The 12,889-nt window shown below is 35.5% G+C and overlaps 1 protein-coding gene and 1 pseudogene across 8 annotated transcripts in view; one reads left to right on the forward strand and one right to left on the reverse strand.

The window, feature by feature from the left end:
* Positions 1 to 12,889, reverse strand: part of Neo1 (neogenin 1) — a 165,292-nt gene that overhangs the window by 123,418 nt on the left and 28,985 nt on the right. For all 8 annotated transcript variants that reach the window (XM_013112950.3, XM_013112951.3, XM_013112949.3 and 5 more), the window contains exon 2: positions 924 to 1,241. In XM_013112950.3, coding sequence (XP_012968404.1) covers positions 924 to 1,241 — 318 coding nt within the window. The remainder of the gene's footprint in view (positions 1 to 923; positions 1,242 to 12,889) is intronic.
* LOC101833323 lies at positions 6,524 to 7,197 on the forward strand (annotated as a pseudogene).

Raw genomic sequence — 12,889 nt, forward strand, 5'->3', positions numbered from 1 at the left:
GTCTTAGGTGACCCCTGCGAAAGGGTCAAATGACAAATCTAGAAGTCCCAACCCACAGGTTGAGAACTGCTGCTGTTAGTACATGAGCATGAGATGAGACAAGAACCTCTCACTCCATTGTGGAAAGGAGTGGATGTCTGACACTGTCAGTTCCATCCTCACAGACCTGCAACAATCAAGGTGAGTAAAACAGCATGGCCCTTCACAAAAGTACTTCATTTGGTACTCAAGTAAAGAAACCCTAACTAGAGAATGCTAGTGTCTACTCTAAAGCAGTCATGAAGGATTTCAGAAACACATCCTATTTCTCTAGATCCTTAATTTCTCTCTATATTTTTGCCATCATTTAAACAGACCCTTTGAAAACGGGTTAATATTTATCTTTTTACAACTTTCTGCTTTCACTCTGCCTTCTATAGTTACATATTAGTGACACTATGGGTTTCTAAATAAATACTGTCTGTTCCTCCATAATATCATTCAGGTCAGGCTTCTGCTTATCATTTATGCTCTAAACATCTCTTTTACGGCCTCTTATTTATATCACTTTTCTCTTTGCTGTTCACTACCCCACCACCAGGAAGCAGGACTCTGGTTTTACTAACGCTTTACTAAGCCACATTGGTTATGATGAGTAGATTTTAAATTTTCCAATATAAAACTACCTCTTCCATTTACAAGTTAAAAAGAAAAAACTTAGTAGTTCTGATAGCAGCTTTGAACCTTCAGACAAGCAGGAAACTGTTGGTTTATTCTGCACAATCCTAGGCAAATGAATGTAGTTCCATAAAAAAGAGTATGTGAATAACTGACATGCTAAATGACTTAATACTAATTAAGTCAAAACTAAAGTACACTGTTTTTATTTAGAATTAAACCTTATAAAAATAGAAAATCCAGGTAAATCATTTAACAGGACTTACCTGCTACTGTGAGCTTGGCTGTTCTGCTGACAATAGTTCCAAGATTATCAACAGTAGCTACACACTGATAGAAACCTTCATCGGGCTTATTGTGTTTGGAATGCACCACATTGCTGATGAATAACGATCCATCTGGGAGAAGCTGGCGGCGATCATCTGACACTAAGTTTAAAAAAGTTCCATCTTTCTTCCATTCAATTTTTGGAGAAGGTTCAGAATATGCTGAGCAGTTTAATATAACAGAAGAGCCTCTAACTGAGAGTGTATCCACTGGCTCCACCAGAAAATAAAAAGGAGTGAATGTTCGAACACTGGCTCCTACAAAAATAATGAAAAAGGACAAACTTAATGCAATTTCCTTCTGTTATTTCTGTAAGAATAAATAACATATCAAAAGATTACTCTCAGAAGATTGTTTTTTGAATATGATACACTATGGATGTCTGATAAATAAAAGTTACTGCTAAGAAACCAAATGACTCATTTAGAAGAGCCTATTTTAAAAACAAAAACAAAACAAAACAAACTTGAGACCAGCCTTATTAGATATTATGAGCTGCTAGTAAAAGTTTAATCCCAGGGCTCAGGAGGCAGAGGTAACAGGATCTCTGTGAGTTCGAGGCCAGCATAGTCTACAGAGCAAGTTCCAGGACAGAGAGCTACACAGAGAAACCCTGTCTCAAAAACAAAACAAAAAAAAAAAAAACTGAAAAGTAAAAACAACTTCTTTGAGTGGAGAGATGGCTCAGTGGTTAAGAGCATTTACTGCACTTCCAGAGAACCAGGGTTTAATTTCCAGCACCCACATGGCAGCTAACAACTGTCTATAACTCCGAGATCTGCTACCTAAACACAGAACTAATTTTGATGTAAAGAGCACAAGAGAACTCAGTTTAATCTTTTTAAGTCTTTGGCTGACACTTTAAACACAGAAAGAAAAAAATTACAAAGAAAACATTTGCTATAAACTTTGTATCTTAGCTAGATAAAGCTTCACCTTTTGTTTAAAAAATCTATTGTCTAATTGATATGTAAACAAATCAAGCTATAATCAGGCTTCATCTTCAGTAAAATCTAACTGAAACAATAACACTAAGACTGTTATCTATAAATTATATTGTGAATTTAAGATACACAATCCTGAATTATGAGTGACTGATTCTAAATGAATATGAAACAGGATGGCAGAAGGAAAAACAATAAATAGAAACCTTCCAACTGTTTAAAAAGTTTCCCAGCATATGAAATCTAGGCAAATTCTAAACTACTCACTCTTCAAATAACCACAAAAGGGTATTAGAAAAAAGTTTCAGGTCTGGATTCCCACAGGATGAAGACTATTAAATGAATGTGTGAAGTCTTAAAACACCTGGAAATGAACTTAGCAATTTTTGAAAAGTAGCAAAGTATTTTAGTTACTCCTATTAAAATGTCTACTGTATTACCTTTCTAGAACTATAGAAGGTACAAAATGATAGGTAAAAAGTACTCCTACCTTCCTATGTATTATATCTGTATTTACACCACATGAATCTAACACAGGAACTCAAAAGAGACCACTTTATTAGCAGGACAGTGAAAATATGCAAGTTTAACTGTTTAAAATATATTACATATATAAAGCATAAACATATTTTTAAAGCATGAGTATAAAACTTCTACCATAAAAAAACAACAAAATAAATTAGGCATAATCTCAGCACCTGAAAGGTGGAGGAGCTCTGAAATTTAAGATCACCCTCCACTGAGGCCAGCCCCAGACTACCTAAGTGTAACAAAAAAATCAAAAGATGACTGCAACAATTTAGGTGGTTTATATTTTAGCACACTCTCTTGCTTTCGATTTTATTTTGTCAAAAAAAAATCCACATCTAACTCCCTTCAAGTTCAACCCTCCCCCAACCCCTTTTGAGATAAGTCTCAAGTAGATCAGGCCTTGAATCCTGAACTCTTGATTCTCCTGCCTCAGCCTCCCAAGTACTAATGTCATAAAGATACAACAGCAATCATATGAAAGTAGCACAGTCGAGCAACAAAAATGACCTTGAATTTGAAGTTCATAGTTTTCAGCAAATGTTGCTGTTTTCAAAAGGTCTGAAGTTCTCTGGAGTGCCTTGGTCTATGCCTCAAGGCAGTTTGTGATCTACTAGTTAAGGATTTGTATTTTTACAGCATGTTTTTATTCAATCATATTCTCAATATCCTACTCATGGAGTGAATAGGCTCCACCTCTAGATTATATAACAGATAATTCCTAAAAACCAAGCCCATTGGTTAAAATATTAATTAGTTCATCGTCTCCAGTCTAACTCTAACTAATTAGCAGTATGTCTCTCATTCATGCTAAGACTTAAGTGACAAATATTTTGTAAATGCTCATGAGTTTCCAAAATATTATACAGAAGAAAAAGGAAGTCTAAGAAAGGCAAAATAATTTTACAAAAGAAAGGAAAGAGCTTCCACCCGTTAGGTGCCAGTTCTTAGAACTAGGACAATTAAACAACCACAGTTCAGAAACAGAGGATTTGAAAAAACAAAAAAGGAAAGAAAAAAGAAAAAAAGCCACAGACATTAAAAATAAAGATACTTTAACTGGGGGAGTGGGGGTTGATGTGGGTTGTCCTTCTGTATGCTGTGAATATGTGTTGCTTTTATTGGTTGACGAATAAAGCTGAGTTGGCCAAGGGCCAGACAGAATAGAACCAAGCCGAAAATCTAGAATTACAGAAAGAAGGTAGAGTCAGGGAGACACCATGTAGCTGCCAGAAAGGCAAGATGTGAGACAATAAGCCACAAGCATTATGGTAAAATATATAATATTACAAATGGATTAATTCATAGGTAAAGCTAGCCAGTAAAAAGCCTGAGCCACCAGCCAATGAATTATAATTAATATTATTAAGCTTCAGAATGATTATTTGAAAAGTAGTTTCAGGGATTGGTGGGCAGGAGAGAAACTGGTCCAGTGGGAACAGGTGAAACAGAGAAAAGCTTCCATTTACAAGAAAAGAATGAAATTCAGACTGGAGAGATGGCCCAGCAGTTAAGAGCACTTTTTGCTCTTGCAGGACACAGGTTCAGTTCCCAGCACCCAGTGGGTAGCTCACAATTATCTGTAACACCAATTTTGGGGACCCTGTGACCGCGCGCGCACACACACACACACACACACACACACACACACACACACACACACACACACACGTACTTACATATGTATATATGTACGTAAAACACTCACATAAGCAAATCTTTGTTTTTAAAAATAAAGATGAGCTATTCAATAAATGTCATTAACACAACTGGTTATACGGGGGGAAATGAGATGCCTTACCCATAACATGTAGTAATAGTAAGCATTTATGTCTTTGTGTCCTAAACAGTGTTCTAAACACTTTTCACGTTTGCATTACTCATTTATGAGAAGTAGTCTTAGTATCATCTCCATTTCAGAGAATAAAGAAACACAGAAATGTTAACCATCAAAGGTTCCACAGGTAAGAACAGAACAAGATCTCAAATACTACAGCATGTCACTGAACACATCTATAAAAATTCATTACAGACATAAAGTAATAAAAACCACAGAGGAAATTTTAGGAAAAAACAAAAATAACCTTGGAGTTTAGACAACTTTTTAAAATAAAAACAGGAAACCTCACAGAAAAGGAAAACAGATAAGCTTTACTTTCTTGAATTTAAAAAACAAACAATTACACTTTTGCAAAACACCAAAACAGGACAGGCAAGCAATAAACTAGAGAAAATAATTTTATATATGAGAGAATTAAAAAGCTCAAACTACTCAACAGAAAAATGGGTGAGGCTGTATTCCAATAAAATCATCACAACATGTGGCAGGATGGACTGGATCCACTCAGTATAGTTCAGTGGTTCCCACCTGACTTGAGAGTACTGTCCAGCAAAATCTGAGCTATATTTTCTAATTGTCCTTTCTGCGAAAAATGAATAATACCAATGAATGTAAATTATAATTCCATGAGTATGTGATTACATAACACTGAGAAAGTGTGTCAGTTTGTTACTACTGGTTACTGTGAAGGATCAAGATGGGAGGATAACAGTAAAAATCTCTAAGTACACACAAAATGGCACCACAGTTTTTTATTATTTACTTATGGACGATGGGGTTGAGACATGGTTTCTTGTGTAGCCCTGGCTGTCCTGGAACTCGATTTGTAGATCAGGCTGGCCTTGAACTCACAGACATCTGCTTCCCAAATGCTGGAATTAAAGACGTGTGACACCAGCCCCTGGCCAGTTTTTTTAAAAAATCAGCTTACTGTTCAACAATCATTTGCAGACAGCATAAAGACACTTTTTAAAAGATCTATCATTCCTTTTAACAATTTTCCTTTGGCACTGCAGAAGGCTCTGAGACATTCCTGAGGTGGCTTTGTACAAACACTGACCTGTGCTTCTCACCTGTCCTCACACTACATCTACTTCAGCCCGAATAGTATTAGTTTACTAAGGCCAGAGTCCCTGGACAAAATATGTTGAAATAACCTTAATGGATACTGTCTGCTATCTCCTACATTTCCAAGTTTCTACAAATTTCTCACTTCTTAATAGAACAGTTCTCACTTCTTGATAGACTATTCCTCACTTTTTGATAGAGTATTTCACACTTCTTGATAGACTACCATCTTAGGAAAGGACATTGTCCACAGAGAAATACTTTCAGTTATAAGTACCATCCCCCAAATATCAACAAATGTAGTTGTATGCCTCATATTAGCTGTAAATTTTGTAGTACCCAGAGTAAGATATCAACACATGATATTTTAATACCAGAAGAAATAAAAACCCGGTCCTTTTGCAAGAAGAAGTGAAAAGTTTATTATCAAAAAGGCAGAGCAAGCCTCTTTATAAACCTACAAATGAAGCATTCTGTGTAACTTTCTTCACTACAAGAAAACTATCTCATTGCAAACTAAAACTCTACTGTCAAGTGAATTCCTAGTTCCTTACACCCTAATGTTATTTCCAATCACTAAGCATATCCCATCCCATTTCCCAATGTGACATTTCACCTTAAACTTTTGTGTTCAGTGTTAACATATAGCAATGGCAGGAGTAGGACACAGATACAGAAGCTGCTTTTTGCATGGTAATGAAGAAAATCCTGGAGTATAAGGAAGGTAAGGAATTAAAAGCTGACACTGGAAAGGTTAGTGAATAGTCACTAAAGTTATTCAGAATTATTTTAGATTTGAAAGAGAAGACAGTAAAATTCAATGTCTTGCATGAGCTTTTAAAAAATATTCATTAAATAAAAAAATATACCTACAATAATGAACAAAAGAATCAGAAAATAACAAAGTCAGTGGTACATCTTGAAAGAACTGCAGTTTGATAAAAGTGACTTCATATTTTTAAAACGATTTTTCCATAATTCTTCAATAATCAGCTATCTTCTAGAGAGCTGATAAGAGAGCTGATATTCTTTCAATAATGATAATAAGTTTCTTCATGGTAAACAAACATTACATTTTATTAAAGTATATCACCATATGCATACAAATTGTTACCAAATTGAACTAAAAAATCTGAATAAAGATATTAATTATAGCTCTTTCCAGCCAGCGCCGAGCGATGGGCATCTCTCGGGACAACTGGCACAAGCGCTCCAAGACCAGGGGTAAGAGAAAGCCCTACCACAAGAAGCGGAAGCATGAGCTGGGACGGCCTGCTGCCAACACCAAGATTGGCCCTTGTCGTATACACACGGTCCGAGTTCGAGGAGGCAATAAGAAGTACCGTGCCCTAAGATTGGATGTGGGAAACTTTTCCTGGGGCTCTTGAGTGCTGTACTCGCAAAACAAGGGTCATTGACGTCGTCTACAATGCATCCAATAACGAGCTGGTCCGCACCAAGACCCTGGTGAAGAACTGCATCGTGCTCATCGACAGCACACCGTACCGTCCGGCAGTGGTACGAGTCCCACTACGCACTACCCCTGTGCCGCAAGAAGGGGGCCAAACTGACTCCCGAGGAGGAAGAAATATTAAACAAAAAACGATCAAAGAAAATTCAAAAGAAATATGATGAAAGGAAAAAGAACGCCAAAATCAGCAGCCTTCTGGAGGAACAGTTCCAGCAGGGCAAGCTTCTTGCCTGAATTGCCTCGAGACCAGGCCAGTGTGGCAGAGCAGATGGCTGTGTGCTAGAAGGCAAGGAGCTGGAGTTCTACCTGAGGAAGATCAAAGCCCCGAAAGGCAAATAAACCATCCTTCACAGCTCATGTAATAAAGCTGTCTATTGTTCTATATTTATATTGTCTAAAAACAAGATATTAATTCTAGGACACAAACAACAAACAGCACATCAGAAATTTAATAAAATCTTTCACTATCAAATAATGTTTATGAAATTCTACAGGGCACTCTTAAACAAGAGAATAGAGTGAAAGAAAAAAATCTTTTTCTGTTGTCCTTTGTTTTCCAAGACAGGATTTCTCTGTAGCTTTGGAGGCTGCCCTAGAGCTTACTCTGTAGACCAGGCTGGCCTCGAACTCACAGAGATCCACCTGCCTCTGCCTCCCAAGTGCTGGGATTAAAGGTGTGTGCCACCAACACTGGCCAGAGTGAAAACTCTTAATAAGAGTTTTCCTTAAGCTATTTTCTACAAATAGTATGTACATACAAGCTCTCAACCCAAAATAAGATGTTTCAGGGAGGAAAAAAAATCCTGTCTCTCAAAGTCTGCATACTGAGCTCTAGAATTCTTCTATTTGGCTACACAAATTTACTGATAGAAATAAAGTGAATTCTAAGTAGTTAACTCAATTCTGCATTATTAAACTGCCATATTAAATCAGAAATTTCATTTACTTATTGATTTTTTAATCTCTGTGTAGCATGTCCACAATGTTTAAAAAAAAAATCTTACGAAAAAGGAAGAGACAGGAAGAAACCTCTAAATATCCCAGAAGATGTTCACAGTATTGGAAGAATAACCTTAGAATTCTCACAATGATTCACATACATATTAACCTAAAGCAGCTGAAAATGTATCTCTGGGAAGACAAAAGCTTTTCTATAATGCTGCAGAGACATAGAATTAGTTACTAAAATGAAATGTAAGTGGCTCATAATGCCTGAGCCACAGTATGAAAATATGTTCAATGCCACAGTAAGAGAAATGCAAATTAAAACTACATTGAAATACAATTTCTCACCTATCATACTGGCAAAAATCCAAGTATTTAACAACAGCTTGGGTAGACAAACTGTAAGGAAACAGGCTGAGGGGAATACAAAATGGCATATTCACACTTGCATCTGACACAAATATATATACATCCATTCTCTAACCCAACAATCCTAAATCTTTTGAAGCTATATCAAAGGTACACTGGCTAAAAGTAAATAAGTACAAACTATTCATTGTGGAACCTATTCTGAATGAATGTAAAGATTTATTTTGATAACCAAAGTGATATGACATGTTGAATAAACTAACATACATTGACACACTGAAGTACTGGTACTACACAGTTGTAAACAGGACTGAAGAATAACTTTATATTCTACCATAGAGTGATCTCTATGAAAAAGATTGTATTCAGAAAAGGGCAGACCCCCCCCCATGGATGGAGGAGGAGTGGATGAGGAAGGAGGTAGATGGGGGGGCAGGAAGAAAAGGAGGAGGGGAAACTAGTCAGTATGCAAAATAAATGAAAATGTTTAAAAAGTCAGAAAAAATGGATATATTTAATACCTAAAAAAGTAGGATACACAGACAAATGTAATTTTCATCACACATAAGAAAAGGAAATATGTAAAAAAGACAGGGAATGATGTCTCTGAATAAACTTTGTTCACCAGTTTGACACTAGACTACATAAACATTGAGTAAAAACCAAAATTAAATTTTAAAAATATCTAAAAACTGAAAGCAGATAAAACAAATACAATTCTGCAAACATCATTATAGACACATCAGGAAGAACTAGTTCAAGAGATTTTAAAAGAAGGTAACCAAACTAGACAGTAGTCTATATATTAGGGGCAAAACCCTACAAAGATTTAAGCTGTTTTAGTAACTTTTTATTGCAGTTACTATTAGAATTGTTATGAAAATGTGATGTTAGTATATATGGCGAGGTAAAGCAAATGAGCGTAAAGCAAATGAGCAATTTTATTGATATTGAGGAGAACAGAAATTCTCGGAGTGGAAGAAACCAATAAAATCAGTGAGACTAAACAGAGTTCTAGCCTTCAGTTTTAAATACCAATATGAATTGTACTTTTTAGAAGAATATACACTTCCTAGCTCTCCTCACTGAAACATCCCAGTGGCAATAAATAAGCCATTTGCAATGACTATTTTCCCTATCCAGGTTTGTTATCTAAATGTCATTTTTCATTCAAAGGATCCTTTAGAATGTGGCTAATTCCAGATCTGGGATTAGACAAAATTAATCTGGAGTATGAGGTCATAGCAAAGAATAAAAACTTGGGGCTGGAGAAATGGTGAAGTGATCTTTCACAAGACCCAGGTTCAATTACTAGCACCTACACAGCAGCTTACAACCTGTAACTACAGTTCCAGGAAATCTGACACCTTCTTATGGCCTGACATCACCAGGCACACACATGATGTACAGGGATACATGCAGACAAAACACCCATACACATAATAAGTAAAATTTGTTTAACTTTATTTAAAGAACATAAAAAATACAAAAAAAATCTACCAGTGATGACTACAATCACCTAAGTAGCCTCAAGAATCCCTTTCTAGTCAAATACAGAACCTTTGAACCTCAATAATGATAATACCTCAGTATCTTGAAATAAATATGTAGTAATATTTATGATTATTGACTCCAGAGTGCTGGGATTAAAGGAGTGAGTTAACAATGCTGGGCTACAAATTTAGTTTTTTTGAAAAGTATAAAAATTGGGGCCAGTGAGTACAGACATTTACCACCAAACCTGATGACCTGACTTCCATCCCTAGAACCCACATAACAGAAGACACCTGATTCCTCAAAGTTATCATATGACTTCTAGTCACCATGGCATATGTATATGTATGAACACAAACATAGCGCCCGTGCACACAGACACTCACACATCTATAAAGATCAACATTACATCACAGGAATGAGGAGGTTGTACAGACCAGACCTGTCAGCTAGGGCATGCCTTACTAAGCCTTGGTAGCTGACAAAAGTGAAAGTCTCACTCAGACATTACTTAAATGGTCTACCACCATCACATGTAGCACCCCACAAAGCAAACCATTGAAATGGATCATACCTCTAGATCCAACTATCAGTTTAAAAAAATTAAAAGGACAGAAAAATATAGTAAGAGATGAGATGGGAATATCATCAGCAACAACAGCAAAGAAATCATTCACAGTAAAGGCAAAGTTTCTTGAACAAATAAATTACAGGAAACAAAGTTGGAGTAATACAAGTCAATATAAAACATAAACAATTGTGCAAATTCTAATTCTAACAGAAATTACTCTTTCATATCAGCATAGCTCATAATAGCCAAAAGATGTAAACATGGAAATAATTCAATGTCCATCAACATATCGATAAACATGTGTTAAGTCTACAGTATTATGTTACAATACTATTCAACTATGAAAACAATAAAGTACTGTTGTGTATCAGTTTCTGCTGAGATTGAAACATTCCATTTACCAGGGAAGATCCTTAAGGATATTGATAAAGTATGCTTGAAATTGTGTGATGATGATGGCTGGCACTTTACCTCTGTGGTCTTCCTCCCAAGTGGTAACTCCAGTTCAATCATGAGAAAACCACCAGGAAAATCACAAGAGTAGGAAACCACCATAAAATACCTGACCAGTGCATCTTAAAACTAACTGGGTCATCAAAATACAGGGAATAAACTGGGTGGGTGGTGGTGGCGCATGCCTTTAATCCCAGCTCTCTGTAGGTATAGGCAGGTGAATCTTTGTGAATTCAAAGCCAGCCTGATCTACAGAGCGAGTTCCAGGACCGGCTCCAAAGTCACACAGAGAAATCCTGTCTCAAAACAACAAAATAAAAAATTAAAAATACAGGGTATACATAGGAAATAGTCTCATTCAAAAGACCTAAGGAAATGTAACAGATAAAGTATAGGATACTGGGGTAAGAATCAGGACAGGACAAAACAGAAAATATGTAAGTACAAGAAATATGAAGTACAGACTTTAGTTAATAACCATGTATTGATAGAGGTTTACTGATTTTAATAAATAATGCCGTTTTAATATAACATACCAATAGGGGAAGCTGAGAAATATATGGGAATTCTGCTAACTTTTCCTCTATTCCCTTTGCTTAGATAAAAACTGTTAGATTACATACATTCCTAAAGCTAGCCACCAAGGTCTACTCCCTTATTTGGCCACGTCCTCCTACTGTGGCTGACTATCAAGGACTATCAAAGTATTGAAGTCCAACAATCAAAAGTCCTCTTTGACTCCCAGAGAAAGGGTTTGAACTATTGATCCGTCTGCTTCCATTCAAAAGTGCTGAGAATACAGATATGAGCCACCAAGCCTGGCATAAATCACTACATTCTAAAGAATTCTAAAATCCTGAAGAGATACTTTAGGTCAATGCTGTTTAATACAAATATAGAGCAAGCCAAAAAACGAAACAACTAAAGTTAACATTCTTATTCCAAGTATTTAATATTTAAATATACAATGAATTTTAAATTTTATATTTTCTTATCAAATATTTGAAATCCAGGTATGTATATTTCACAGAAAGTCTCAAGCTCAAACAGGTTTGCTTCAAGTATTAAATACTTACAAATAAACAGTGCTTGAAAATATTACACAACATACTTTTGGGGGTTCTATAAATAGCCACTTTTCAAATTATCTATTAATTGTAATCTTTTATGTGTACAAATTCAAATATGCTGCATTTAATCTAAATTTAAATTGAACTTTAGAATTAGCATACATACTGCTTGTATATCCAAACTAACTCACTTGTGCAGACTTAAAGTTTCTTTTAAGGTAGACCGTTTCATTTAAGCCTGCATAAGCACTGACATAAAATGTCTAAGAACAACTGCAAAAACATATCTAACAATTAAATTCCAAGAGACAGGCACATTTACTATGTGTATACTTATATAAATTACAAAGGAAAATGAATACTTACACATCACACCAGTGTATTAAAGTATTATTTAAAGTTCTATGTACTTATTGCATAAGTTTAATAAAGCACATAAATAGTTTTGATATCTATGATTCCATCTTGATAAAGTATCCCTTTTCAGCACCCTGGAAGTAGCAGCCCATATTTCATTATATGTTTAAATATTCTGTCTTCCCTCTAGAGTATATATTCCATAAAAGCAAGAACTATATGCCTATTCATTGTCACCTCTGAGAGCCTGGAACAACACCTGAAATGTAGTGTATATAAAATAACTTTGCTAAATATCCCATAACCAAGAATTGTGCAGATTATATTTTGTCTCTATCCTATATTTTGTTTCTATCTGATAAGATGAACTCTATAATAAACAAAACAATGCTGAGTAACATTACAGCACTTATGGACCACAGGTCATATTTTTAACACCTAGCTAACTTACTAGCATTTTTGCACACTCATAATTTTAAAGCTTCAATTTGCATACCAGCACTATCTCAAATGTGTACACCTATGCCAGAAAATGTGTTCATTCGGTGAAGATTTTTGAACAGCATTCTCCACTCTTCAACATTTTAAAATGGCTCCTGTACAAAAACATGCTACTGTTTTATAATGCATGTATAATAATATGTATTTTAGATATAAAAATACACTTAAAATATCCACATTTAGGATAAAAACATATCCTTTTTGTCTTAGGGTTTTCATTGCTGTGAAGAGAAACCATGACCATGGCAATCCTTTAAAGGAAACATTTAATTGGGGTGGCTTGCTTATAGTTTC

The sequence above is a fragment of the Mesocricetus auratus genome, unplaced genomic scaffold (genome assembly GCF_017639785.1).
Source record: "Mesocricetus auratus isolate SY011 unplaced genomic scaffold, BCM_Maur_2.0 Super-Scaffold_100022, whole genome shotgun sequence".
Taxonomy (NCBI): domain Eukaryota; kingdom Metazoa; phylum Chordata; class Mammalia; order Rodentia; family Cricetidae; genus Mesocricetus; species Mesocricetus auratus.